The 13,187-nt window shown below is 33.8% G+C and overlaps 1 protein-coding gene and 1 long non-coding RNA gene across 9 annotated transcripts in view; one reads left to right on the forward strand and one right to left on the reverse strand.

The window, feature by feature from the left end:
* Positions 1-8,170, reverse strand: part of Pvr (PDGF- and VEGF-receptor related) — a 31,588-nt gene extending 23,418 nt beyond the window's left edge. For 2 of the 8 annotated variants that reach the window (XM_034969150.2, XM_034969148.2), the window contains exons 1-4: positions 7,614-8,168; positions 1,352-1,705; positions 1,148-1,260; positions 550-703 (exon numbers count right to left, since the gene is read on the reverse strand). In XM_034969150.2, the coding sequence (XP_034825041.1) occupies positions 550-703; positions 1,148-1,260; positions 1,352-1,705; positions 7,614-7,689 (697 nt within the window). In that variant the 5' untranslated portion in view covers positions 7,690-8,168. Of the gene's footprint in view, positions 1-96; positions 233-549; positions 704-1,147; positions 1,261-1,351; positions 1,706-7,613 lie in introns of those variants that run through there. The other 6 variants (XM_069499434.1, XM_069499435.1, XM_069499436.1 and 3 more) reach the window with 6 other exon arrangements.
* A 1,981-nt stretch (positions 8,171-10,151) lies between these two features.
* On the forward strand, positions 10,152-11,516 carry LOC138402455 (uncharacterized). The gene is made up of 3 exons (XR_011236831.1): positions 10,152-10,502; positions 10,935-11,066; positions 11,324-11,516. It is a non-coding gene; the product is annotated as an uncharacterized lncRNA (long non-coding RNA).
* Positions 11,517-13,187: the final 1,671 nt, after the last annotated feature.

Consider the following 13,187-nt stretch of genomic DNA (forward strand, 5'->3'; position numbering starts at 1 on the left):
ACTAACGTGATAGATTAAATTATTCGAATCTGAATGAAACCATCACACCACGCTACCTCGTTATGTGACATCAAGATTGCAGCACTATCTACTTACTACTTATTTCCTTCGTACTATTATTATGATTATGTCCTCGATGTCCATGGCATGTATATGAGCGTAGTTTACGCGGTGTCACTAAAAATCCAATCTTTGAAGAGTACTTTACGTATTTTGCTGTCTTGTTGTTACTCTGCAGCCATTATCGTATTACGAAATAAATAATGTTTTGTTAGTACGCATATAAATACCTCATTGTCGTGTTTTTCAATTTTACATTTATCATCTATTTCGTGTATATACGCATGTATTTTGTAAAAATATAAAATCAGTAACTTCTATCTACCTAATAAAACTGAAAAACACTACATTACTATATGCACCACAAAATAATAATAAAAAAAATAACTAGGCAAGTTTTATTTTAATAAGAGAACATTAGTGAAGGAATGTGTTTTTATGGTGAATATAGTACATCAAGATAAATTTACACATCATGAGATCACCTACATTTTTGTACATAAACTTCGATCATATCGTTTTGGTTTTCTCTCACAAAGTTACAGAAGAAACCTGTCATTGGTATATCCAAGAGAGCATCGCTACTGAAGGTGAACCCAATTTTAGGACTAAAATAGTATTTGTAATCACTGTCTGGAAAGTCCTGAATATTAAGAATGCTGTTATCAAATTATCTAAGCAATTAATAATTTCAGGGAATCTTCATGCTTTAGTGACTCTCTTGCAGCATCAAGCATTAGTATTACTTTGTAAGCTCTCAATATTACAATGCCAAACTTCTCATGCGAGTTACTTTGGTAATAAGGTTGAAGTAATGTTGATTTAATCAATAGTATTGCTTAATTTACAGTTAATAATGACCTTATTTGATATTATTCATATTATTGTTAGATAGGTATAATTAGATCAGTTAAAAACAAATCACTGTGAATCATGCATACACACTAATAGCAATTTTGCAATTTATTTTATATAGATATTTCTATTGCACGTAATCAAAACAAGCGATCTTTATTTTTTATTTTTAAATTGTCGTGTAAAAGGAACTGTTTGAGTGTTCGACATTTATAGTTTTATTTATACATACCCCTAACAGAGTAACGTTTACATCTGGCGTCGTAGGTCTACATTCAATTACGACCGTCGCCTCAGGTGTGGATATGACCATTTCTCTCATAGGTGCAAATAATTTACCCGTATCTATAAGTTACACAATACAATAATATATTATTAGTGGAGCCAGAAATTTTATAACTAAGAACAATAACTCGTATATGCTTCTATATCTCACCATCAACGTAGATGTAAATATAGGAAACATGTTCAGTGTTGTTAGGTTCTTTCTGTAGATTATTGAGAACGCTACTCTCATTGACACTACTATCGAAACAAGCGTAGTATCCGATTGCATACCTATCCACATTGTATAAATCTAGCGCCGTTTCAAATTCATTCAATATGCTATCATCTGAACTCGTAACGTTTCTATATTTCTTAGAGAAAGGTCCTACATCATTTTCTGGAATGTGTTGTTGTTTTATTTGTACCGGCATTCTTGATTTACAAAATATTGTAAAATTCTGCCCACTCCTTAGAATAACGTCACTTTTACTTGGTATAATAACTGGGCCTTTTATTTCTTTATCTGAAACCAATCAAGAACCTTATTTCATATCGTATAACTAAGATTCTGTGATGTGCATAATAATTGGGAATGACCTCTTCCAGACATGCACTACTTATACCTAATAGTTATATTTTCAGTCAACGTTGCGCCTACATGTTCTGTATAACGAGTTCTTGACTGATTAGTTTACAAACACACAACCAGTAATGGCCTGTATTCACTCAATAATTCGACCGCACCTACGTTTCTTAAATGAAAAGAAAATGAAACTTTCACGGAAAATTTCCCGCAGCCAATTTGTCAACGTTCATGTAACGTCATCTATACCGTAGTTAATCATGTAGGGTAGACAAACATTATACAACCTTGACAAGAATTAGTTTAGTGAACGTGCCAATCGATGGGGTAGATAAATGAATATCATTATTTAAGCAGACGAGTAAAGTAAAAGACCAGCAGACGAGCTCATCATGCTAATGGTAAATGTAATACGAGACGTAGTAAGTACTGTGACCAAGTTCCTATCGAAAACAGTATTAATTAGTTGGTGCTCGGGTGTGACAAAGGCGTGGTCATCATTCGGAAAATTAATCCTAGCACTAGATGGAAATAAATGGCTCCCGCACTCGCTGATAACAATAATTGATCGTATCAAGTCATAGAAAATAAGCTAATTAAATGATTAGAACCCTGTGGTTTTTCTCGATTATTCTTATTGTGTTGTATACGTTTTAAGTATAGAAAATTATAGAAGACTAGATGCGGAAAGATTTGGGAACCCACTGCATTAATATACTTATCCCAAGGGGACTCCTGCCATTATGTGATTAATGGAAAGGAATTACGACCCTCAGCAATGAGGGTCGTCCGCGTACTTAAGTTTTTTTTAATCTCGTGGGAACTCTTTGATATTCCGGGATAAAAAGTAGCTTACATTCGTCTCCGGGATGCAAGCTATGTATGCATACCATGCAGATGATGCCCGCGACTTCGTCGTCGTGGATTCGGGTTTTTTTATTTATTTATTTTTATTCAGATACAAGTTAGCCCTTGACTGCAATCTCACCTGGTGGTAAGTGATGATGCAGTCTAAGATGATAGCGGGCTAACCTGGAAGGGGTATGGCAGTTTTTATTAAACCCATACCCCTTTGGTTTCTACACGGCATCGTACCGGAACGCTAAATCGCTTGATCGTTTTTCTAAAATACCGTGGATTTCTTTGATTTTCTGGGAGAAAAAGTAGAAGCATCGATACTCGATAGGTAGCTACTTTAGTAATGCTGGTTGCAGGTTTTATAAACGAGCATGAGGTGAATAAACATTAGCTACCTACCTACTCCTATAGATACTTCTCCGGATGTGCGGGTTAAGATATCAGAATGAACTTCCTGCTAATAAAAATGTAGAATGAAACGCTTCCTGTACTGTTAAGTGCCTCCACTGTGCCCACATAAAACTCTTCGAACAAGATAAGCGAAAAAATCGGAATTCTATGTACCTAGTTAAATATGACAAATATCTTAATCATTGTTAGGTATTATCATTATATTGTACCTGTCTAACTTTGTTAATAAGTAAACTATAGTCCACGACAAGGGCGAGACAGCAATCGGGTTATGAGACGGGGGGCGCCCCGCACACCCGCACGTCACCCGCACTCGTCCGCACCTCGGCACCGGCAATCCGATGTTTGACAACAAGTCAAATCAGTATCTTTTTATCAAACGTCAAAATACGTGCTTAATGCAAGCTTCTATGAAATACTAGCATGTGACATCACAATGATTTGACGTGCTTCTTTAGTTTAATCGACAAATAAATGGTAATTACACTTAAAACTAACAAAGGACGTGAACTTTACGTATTTTGGAAGATTTGACATAGGCAAATACCGTATTGTGTACGTTTTTATAATAAGCTCAGAATACATATTATTGGAGACGTCTCTCAACAATTTTAATGATTTTTATAAAACGCAAATAGTGAATAATCTGAAAAAACTTAATAATCCTATATCCAATACTGCGGTGCAACATCGCATCGCAAAAACGATGCCGGATCGCGATGCGATGCGTTGAAAATTTAATTGCTTACGGCATCGTAGGAGTAAACTCTAACCATCAATTTCTTGTGAGTCATGGACCGCACTACACGTATCCTATTTCTACTTGCGTTAAGACGCATTAAGAAAAACACACACAGTACAGAATGGTATACAGAGAGGTGTTGACACCGACTGAACGGAAATACGTCGTCGCATCGCAAGTTTGTACGGTGCGGCACCGCGTCGTAAGAACAGTGCATTGTGCGACGTCGTAAATTTTTACGCGACGTGCGTCGCATCGCAGTGTTTTGGTCTCAGCCATGCTAATCCTGTACCTGTACCCAAAATCTGTTAAACTGTTGGGCCGTGAACAGCTAGCAGATAGACAGACAAACATACTTTCGCATTTATAATATAAGTATGGATTATTTGAATGAAAAGAAAGGTTAGGAATGAGTACCTACCTTTAATACCTACCTTTGATAGTTCTAATAAGTTTAAGTGATAGGCACCTATTGTAAAATCGCGACAGTAAAAAGAATACCCGGCTTCGTTTGTTGTGGGCTTCATCTCATGTTTTTAAACTTCGTAGCTGTAGTCATAAATTAACGTAAGTAATTAATTATCACCATATCTACTTTATTATTAGACAAATTTGGTAACTACCTACAAAGAATTCTTAAATGATACCTATATAACAATAAAATGCTTGTTACTTACTTAACTTTAAAAGGATAAAATTATGTAGGTACCTATATCTTGTCTATGTTGGCACTACCTAATGACAAGTAATTTCGTAATTTATGATTTACATAATTACGAATGGAAAACGTAATAAATCGTACACAAATACAGGCAAACGACCTTCAAGTGGTCAACGCTTCGGCACCAGTACTTAAGTACCTAGCAAAAACAGAACAAGACGTGTTTTAGGTGGTATTGTATATTATTATTACTTACGCCACGGTGAAAAATAATCAAAATCATGGCGTTGTTAAACATTTAGTACAAGTTATTGCGTCTGAACACGCGGTATTACACTAACAATTTTCTTAAGGCCGTTTTACGCCGGAGCAACAACATATACGACAATGCGGCATGCTATAAAAGTTTTAACTTTTTCGTTGCTCTGAATATTCGCTTCAAGTATTAAAAAAATCCACAGCGATATATAAAAGTTCTTCTTTGTAAAAGACATTCGTTATTATAATTATTAAATGATTAAGAAAACAATTAGATACCTAGGTACTATTATGTATCTAATTGTTGTAGTGATAGTGATATCTAGATAACACAATCTCTGCATCCGTAACACAAAAATTTCGATAAACTTGATTTAATTAATAAACAATATATTGATGCACAGTACAGTAGTACAAAAGGTGCCTAGGTATATTATATATCTACTCGTCTGTTAGGTAAGAGTCCCTACTATGTTTCAACTAATAAATGAACGAATGAATGATTTATTTATTCAATTAAATGCAGTCTATTATGTTGAAATTGTTGATTAAAAATTAAAATATTAAATATCAGCAATGTTAACGGTGCAAAATTTTAAATAGATACGACTTTTTACCTAGGTACCTGCAAGACACGATGTTAATGATAACATAAAAATTTGATATACTTACTTACCTAATTACACAAAAAGATTTTTGTTCATTAAATTAGTATAAGTAGTAGGTAGTATTAGGTACCTACTTTGTTGCCAAACAAAACTATTTATATTATATTATAATGTACATGTTTGTTGCCGAATTTATAAAATTACATATTTATATTATGTAATAATCTCATCTGAGATATAAATACAGTAGATATAACAGATACTATTTCCGGAAATGCAGAAAAAACAGAATAGGTATATATTTTGCAAATCGATACCTAGTGATAAACGAGATACCCCGATGACTCATCTGCAAGACGCCGCGAATGGAGTATACCTATAGACTATGTACCGTGAAACTGGAGAAAAATCAGAGTCAGACGCTTACGAATACCATGACTCAACTTCATTCAATAAATCTCATAAGAATTTAAATACTAACACAAGGTTTTCAACGTCAATTGGCTTCATAAGTATAATTTTACACTCATAAAGGAACATCCATTTATGAAAAACTACCTAAATGATGCCTGTGATTTCTTTCACGTGGTTCTAGGTTATTTTAAAATTCCGTAGGAACTCTTTAAACAGAAAGTATTTTTTTTGGGATAAAAATAGCGTATTAATTCAGGATATAAGCTAGGTAGGTACCTATTTATATTCCAAAAAGCCAAATCGGACCAGTCATTGTGGCGTGAAGGAGTAATAAATATCCAAACTTTCACATTATAATAATAGTAAGATTAAAAACTAAGTTGTGACATAGAAATCCCTAATTATTACAATAATTTCCTAATTGTTTTATATCTAGTACGAAATGAGAATTGCTCTACTAGATATGTCTACTAATTTTGATTATTTTTTTAACTTTAGAGCTCTAGGATCGTTATGACTATCGTAACGTCTCAAATCTTATAACGTGAGTCGTGAACAGATAATTTTGGGCTGATAATAAATAACCGAACGCCGCGCTTCATGACAGTTTCGATGGATGTGATAACCGATAGCATTGACTTATTATAAAATGCTATTTTCACTCACAATCTCAACGACACTAAAAATAACTCATTATAAAATATAAATCTATATTTAGATATCTAAGAAATTAATATTTATTCAGGTACCTATCTACTACAACCAAAGACGTAGGTAATAATAAATCAGACAGCATTCTTAAATTAGGGCAATGGTTTCGATTGCGAATATTAGTTACATTTTAGATCCAGCTCTAGCTACCTGTGCAGAGATTGTTAGCACACGTTTGCATAGCATCATTAATTAATTCTCACATAGCTTTCCTCATATCTATGTATATCCTGTTAGCAAAGCGGTGACTACCGCCGGTATCCCACAAAATTTCTTATATTGTTACATTCGTTACAACTTTACAGCAAGCATTAAGAAAAATTAGTTTGCAAATTCGTTATCATTCCAACGAGGTATTATTAACAACAAGAAGAATTTCCGAATTGCATTCATTTATTATTTATTAATATTCTTTATTAAGTAGGAAGTATAGGTACTCAAAGCCATTTCAGTTTTATATAAAGAAACCTCTGCAACGATTACTAAAATATTAATGTTATTTAAGTACGTAAGTTCTTGTAATGTGCAAGTTAGCTGTTAACTTATTTGTATTAAAAAAGTATGTAGCTAGATCTTTTTAGTGCAAAATTTTATGCACTTAATAGAATATAATGTAATTTTATTATTTTATATATTACATTTCGTAAACTTAGTTCAACGCGCTACACCCACAACAGCTCTTTACTAATGGATTTGGATTATACCCATTATTTTTACAACAGACTCGTTAGTTCAATTCCTATTGTTAACTTCATGACCATCAAATTTTGATTCAATTCTATTTAGATTTTAAATCTTCTTTAACTGACTCTTTAATTATCTACGTATATTCTAATACTTATGCATTTTCTTTTAACAATACTCATTAACTACTTATATTTCATATGGATTTTTACAATGTTTGTCACCGATACTATAAGATAAAATAGTGTTAATTTCTAATCGTTTATTCATCAACCTATTAATTATTTTATCTCTTGCTAATTCTTTTCAAATACATAGTGTTATAACTAGATATCTTATAATAAATTATGAAAGGGCTTTGAAATCTATACTGATAACGGAACAACGTGCATTTTAAGGGCGTGTTAAAATTTAGTAATTTTGCAGAACGATTTGTAATTCTGCAGAAAGAGAAGAGTATTAACAGTTAATCCACCAGAATAAAAATAAAATAATTCAAACCTGCTAATATATGAGAACATATTATTATATAGCCAACGGCAACTGTTAAAAGTGGCCGAATTGAGCTGCTACTCATTATGGCTGGTTTGTTATAAAACAAAAATATAAATATTTAATTAAAAGTAGTGGTGTCCATGCATTCCTTAGCATAAACCTCTTATTCCATTAGGATAAATTTTGATAAACGGTCTGGTCTATTTCAAGCTTTAAATCCAAAGCGTAGAAGCTTAAAATGTGACATCCCTGTATCAATCACAGTCGATGTAAACACTTAAAAACTTGAAAACACTGAGTCACTTTTAGTAAAATCATATGCGTTGTACTCGTAAATAGTAATTTGAGATTTTCATTTCATTTTCACATTTTGTTGACTTTTACAGGCACTAGTTTCAAGGATTACGTGCGTAGGTAATCACGTACAAAAGTATGAAGTATAATTAGGTCGCAGTAAAAGTTCCAACTATAGTAGAACGCGGCACGTGGTACAAAAGCGACAACGACGCGGGCTGTTCGCGACGTGTACTCCGACGGAATGTTATGTACAATGGAACACATATACCCGCGACCGTGGCGCGCCCGCTGCTCGCGCCTGCAGACCAAGATAACACCACATCAGACCCATACAACGAAACGAGACAACGCGAGACCAATCTAGCATAGTATATCTACTAAGCATGCTCTTATCGTAGCTATAAATTACGTTACAAACCAATAGGTACCTCTTAAAATCTTACAAATAAACTGATTTACCTAGCATTTTGAAATGGTAGCTCGCGTGCCATTACCACGATTACCACAATAGAAAGGTCACTCACATGCGGTTACATAATATTGTTTTCTAACGACGTACCTACCTACTATGTTTTAGCTAGCTAACTTTACAATGTATTTATAATATCTGCCTTCCTATGAGTATTTGTCTGGAATGAAATTAGTTGACAATCCCGTCCACGCGCAGTCTGGAGTCTGGACCAGGAGTTCTTACCTATTCCATAGACAAATATGTATGTGTTATTAGATATATTAAAATATATATAAGTGTTTATATACTTACATGTATTGTTTTAAGTAGCTATACAAATATCTATGAAAGACCTTCCTTCTGATATGTCCTAAATGATGATGAAACCCGTAATCCATAATGCATTGAAAATTTTGAATCTCGAAATCGAACGCTTCATCAAAACTCGTCAAAAAATTGTCGCTTTGTTTTAAAGTTGTCAGAGTAATTTTAATGTTGGTACAGAAATCGTCTAGTTACAGTTGCATTATAAGTAAGTATAGATTTTCTGTATCAGGTAACAGTTTATGACTACTTGAGATTTTGATTTCTGCAGTTTTTACCAGTTTCTGATCTGTACATTCCTGAGTTTTCATATTACAATAGGTACCTATACCTATTTGCTCTAAGCAAGACTTCTCCAAAACTGGTAAACCTACATTCATGACGTTTCCTATTTTTCCTGAAAGAACAACCTACAAGCTCTATGCGCGCTTAGTGGGGGAAAATTGTTCTGGAGAGCCTCTTGTGAATATGAAAGAAATTTTTGTATAGTACAATTTTTTTTGTTTGGTACGTAGCTATCTTTTTCACTGGTTCACCAATGACCTAAGATTTTGAAAATTTTCGAGCGAAGCCGCTTCGGATCAGCTAATTAACAATAAAAGGACGAAAGTTTCGTAAAATTTTATATTGAGGCTTTGCCAAGGTCATCAACTCAAGGCCTGATGTTATGATGGAATTATGAAAAAATATTTATTTAAGTTGTTTTAGTAGATTAACAACCTGAGGCTTATTAGAATAATTACGTAGGTTAATTATATTACGCATAAGTATGTTTCAAATTCACTTCTAGTTTGTCTGTCGCCTGGTCGGTCTGTTAGCTCGGTGAGAAATTCCCTCACTCAGAAAGAAAGTATCTCTAAGGCATAAGAGGTTGAGTTTATACAAGTCTGAGATACATATTATAGGTACAAATGAATCGGTCATTTCAAAAACCACATAAGTAGTCAAGTTTTTCTCAAAAATACTTTTATTGCTGAAGGTAAGATCGCATATTCTGAGTGAAATGTAAGTCAAGAGTTCAAGACATTCCTTCCTCTTCAAACAATAATCACGTAATTAACAATCAACATTCTTGAAGAGCATAATTTGCCATTTTATGAAAACAAAATTTAGCTGGTCGACTGCAAATGTTGAAAAGGAGAACGATAGATCATAATAAAATAATACTAGATACCTGTAGAGATAAGATAGATGTTTTACTGTCATTATAAATTTTCAGAAACGCAAAGGTAAACATCGATGTCTAAACTCAATTGTCTAATGTTCAATTTCGTTTCCATTTGAAAGCAAAACTTAGATATATATACTTAGCACAAAAAAGTTGCTACTATTACAGTTAAAAGCATAGTCATTGCTTACTCATAGACAACTCCTAAAAATAGTCCAACGACACAATCTCGGGAGATACTTACTTACCAATTTATTGTTGTAGGTATCCATTTTATATTTAAGTGTATCGGCCATAGAGATAGTATACATAGAGGTAACCATAACGTGTTGCCGCTCTTGTACATCTATGTGTCAAAGAGGTATTGTTATCTCAGTCTTTTTCAGGGAACCTCCATTCGTGTAAAAGCGATAGCTCATAAAAGTCTGGCAACGTCGCTCCATCGGTGAAAATAGTGACCAGTATAGTTGACAGATGCCCCCTTAAGCAGACAAAACATTGGGGTTTGATGCAATATTTATTAAAAATATTTAAAAAGCACATAAGTCTGGCTAAAAAGTAAGCTTAAAAGCGAAAACAAAATGTGTGACGGTGTGTTTTTTACCTCCAGATCTACGGAAGGGGGCGTAAAAGCTCCAGAATTGTATTTTCATGGGTAAGTGTTTAATAATTATTTCATCGCTTCCAACCGCGATTTTTACTCCGAAAATTGCTGAAAATTAAAGATTTGCATATTATAAGTGTAATCATCTCGTGACAAAGTAACAAAATCACGTTTCATAGCGTAATTTAATATTTATTTAATGCATTATTTTAGGCCTCATTTGTAGTGATGTGTGTACATACTTTATCGATAAAATCAAATTTATCGTTTTAATAATATTTGCATACTTTTGTAGATTTCCAAAATGTCCTTGACCATAGTTAAACAAAAAGAGACCAACTGTTGATTTGCAGTTTTGAGGAAGTAAATTATTTCTTATGTTTTAGTTTTTTTTTTTATTTTTGTTAAAAATGCAAAAATCCCTATGACGATCATAAGGATTTTTGCATGTTTAAAAGCATGACAAATAAAATTTTATTTCAGGTTATAAAGAAACTAAAACCACGTCAAGAGCTGGCTAATAGTGAAACCAAAACGAGTCGAACTTTATCTACCTTAGAAGCCTTGGGTCTGCTGATTGTGAATAGATACTAGGCTACCCAGGCTGGCTGCCAGGTAGGTATAAGCTTTGTAACAACTAATCACTAATCCAACTCCTCAATGTCATGTTGCAGGAGTAGGTAAGTAGTTGGTAAAGACTGTTATTGAGGATAATTTTTTATTCGATTATAAACTTTTAGAAGTTCTTACTTTTGAATCGTCAAATACATCTATTTTTGGTCAGTAATAAGGAAAATAAAACTTACCAGGGCCACTGTAGTTCATCGTGAGTCTTATAGCTTTTTAATTTCATTACTTGTTTTTTTTAACAGATTGTAAAGAGAGTCGCAGGGAGTCGGATGGTGTTGGCGCAAGACCGTGGCGTGTGGAAATCCTATCCTAGAGAGTATCGAGCAGCTATAATATGCCAGCTGATCTCAACTTAGATCTGATTTGTTTCACGTATAAAGACGATCCTAAAACAAGTCACATTTCTTATCTACCTACATTTGAAGCGGTGGGAAGTAGAACCGACAAACTGTTTGCCTATCTTCTTTTTACTCAATAAATTGATTTGAATTAATTAAAATGTGTTTCCTTTTATACTAAGTACTAGCTGATGCCCGCGACTTCGTCCGCGAGGATTAGTACCTTTCCTTTGTTACTTCTCCGTCCTTTCAAATATATCCAAAAATCAATTCGATTGGTTGTTTAGTTAGGGCGTGAAGGAAGGACAAACACACTTTCGCATTTATAAATAAAAAAATATTCGAAGAGATTTACTGTTTTTTAATGAAAGTGTTCCGTCATCTGAACATAGAGAATTAATTTAGCTGTAATATCGATATCCTTAAAAAATTCGTCGTCCCAACCGTATATGGGTGCACACAGTGACAAGATGACGCACGCACACATAAATGAATTGACACGCATTTGGAGCTTAGTATCCATCCAGGTAATCATTCATCTAAGGTATCGGCCTTGTACATACTACATTGACATCGAAAACAACGTCAATAATACCCAATGTAGCAGACGGTTGACTCTATTGTTAGGTTTTATGACATTCCATAAAGTTGATCGCTTCGTATAATATTACGAGGTGAAAAGTAGAGTTTTGGGTATGGGCGGTATAGGGTAAAACGGAAAAACGGGCTGGATTCAGAACCCCCTTTCGGAAGGTTGTTAGAAAATAATTTGAAAGAACGTACCTAATACCTAACGCCGAAAATTTACTCTCAAGAGCTTATACAAAAAATATTTACAAACGAAACTAACTTCGTTTGAAAATATTGGGAAATCGGACAATATGTTCTTACTTTAATTTTATAATAATTCTTTATCTTATAGTAAACTAGATGATACCCGCGACTTTATTCACATGGATTTAGGTTTTAAAAAATCCCGTGGGAACTCTTTGATTTTCCGGGATAAAAAGTTGTCTAAGAGAAAGTTTCCGCGACGCATCCTATTTTTGTGCCTTTTATCAAAATAGCTTAAGTGGATGGGTTGTGAAAAAGTCATAGACAGACAGACACACTTTTGCATTTTATAATAATAGATAGTAATAGTATGGACTCCTATATTCAGGGAGAAACATAATAAATTCAATTTTTATTTACACTATTACTGCTCATTAAATTAACGACCGGTAAAACATTTTGCTGCGTAATTAAATTGCAAGAATAATGAATTTATGTTCTCTGAGAACACTAATAGATGCATACAGGTACCTACTGTGCGGGTAAGCGAAGTTTATACCGCACGCTGTGCCGCACGGCCGCACGGCATAGGTAATTAGGGTAATTGATTAAATTTGTCACTAAAATAATTCATATTCTTGGTTTCTACGTATTATAGAAATTCAATAGTAGGTATACTTTTATATTATGTAGGTATGTAGAAACCGACAATATTAATTCTAAAAGAGAATTTTCTCTAACTATATTATTACTAGTTGACGCCCACAACTTCGTCCGCGTGGATTTAAATTTAAAACCTTCTTTCGAAATCTTTATTTTTCGGGGATAAAAAGTAGCCTATACTTATCCGTTTCCAGGATGCAAGCTATCTCTGTACCAAATAGAGGATGTGCGCGACTTCATCCAGGTGTATTGAAGGATTTTAAAAATGTCGTGGGAACTCTTTGATTTTCCGGGACCAAAAGAATGGTGAGATGGGCTGGTGCGTTGTCAG

Source organism: Maniola hyperantus, chromosome 6, assembly GCF_902806685.2.
Source record: "Maniola hyperantus chromosome 6, iAphHyp1.2, whole genome shotgun sequence".
Classification (NCBI taxonomy): domain Eukaryota; kingdom Metazoa; phylum Arthropoda; class Insecta; order Lepidoptera; family Nymphalidae; genus Maniola; species Maniola hyperantus.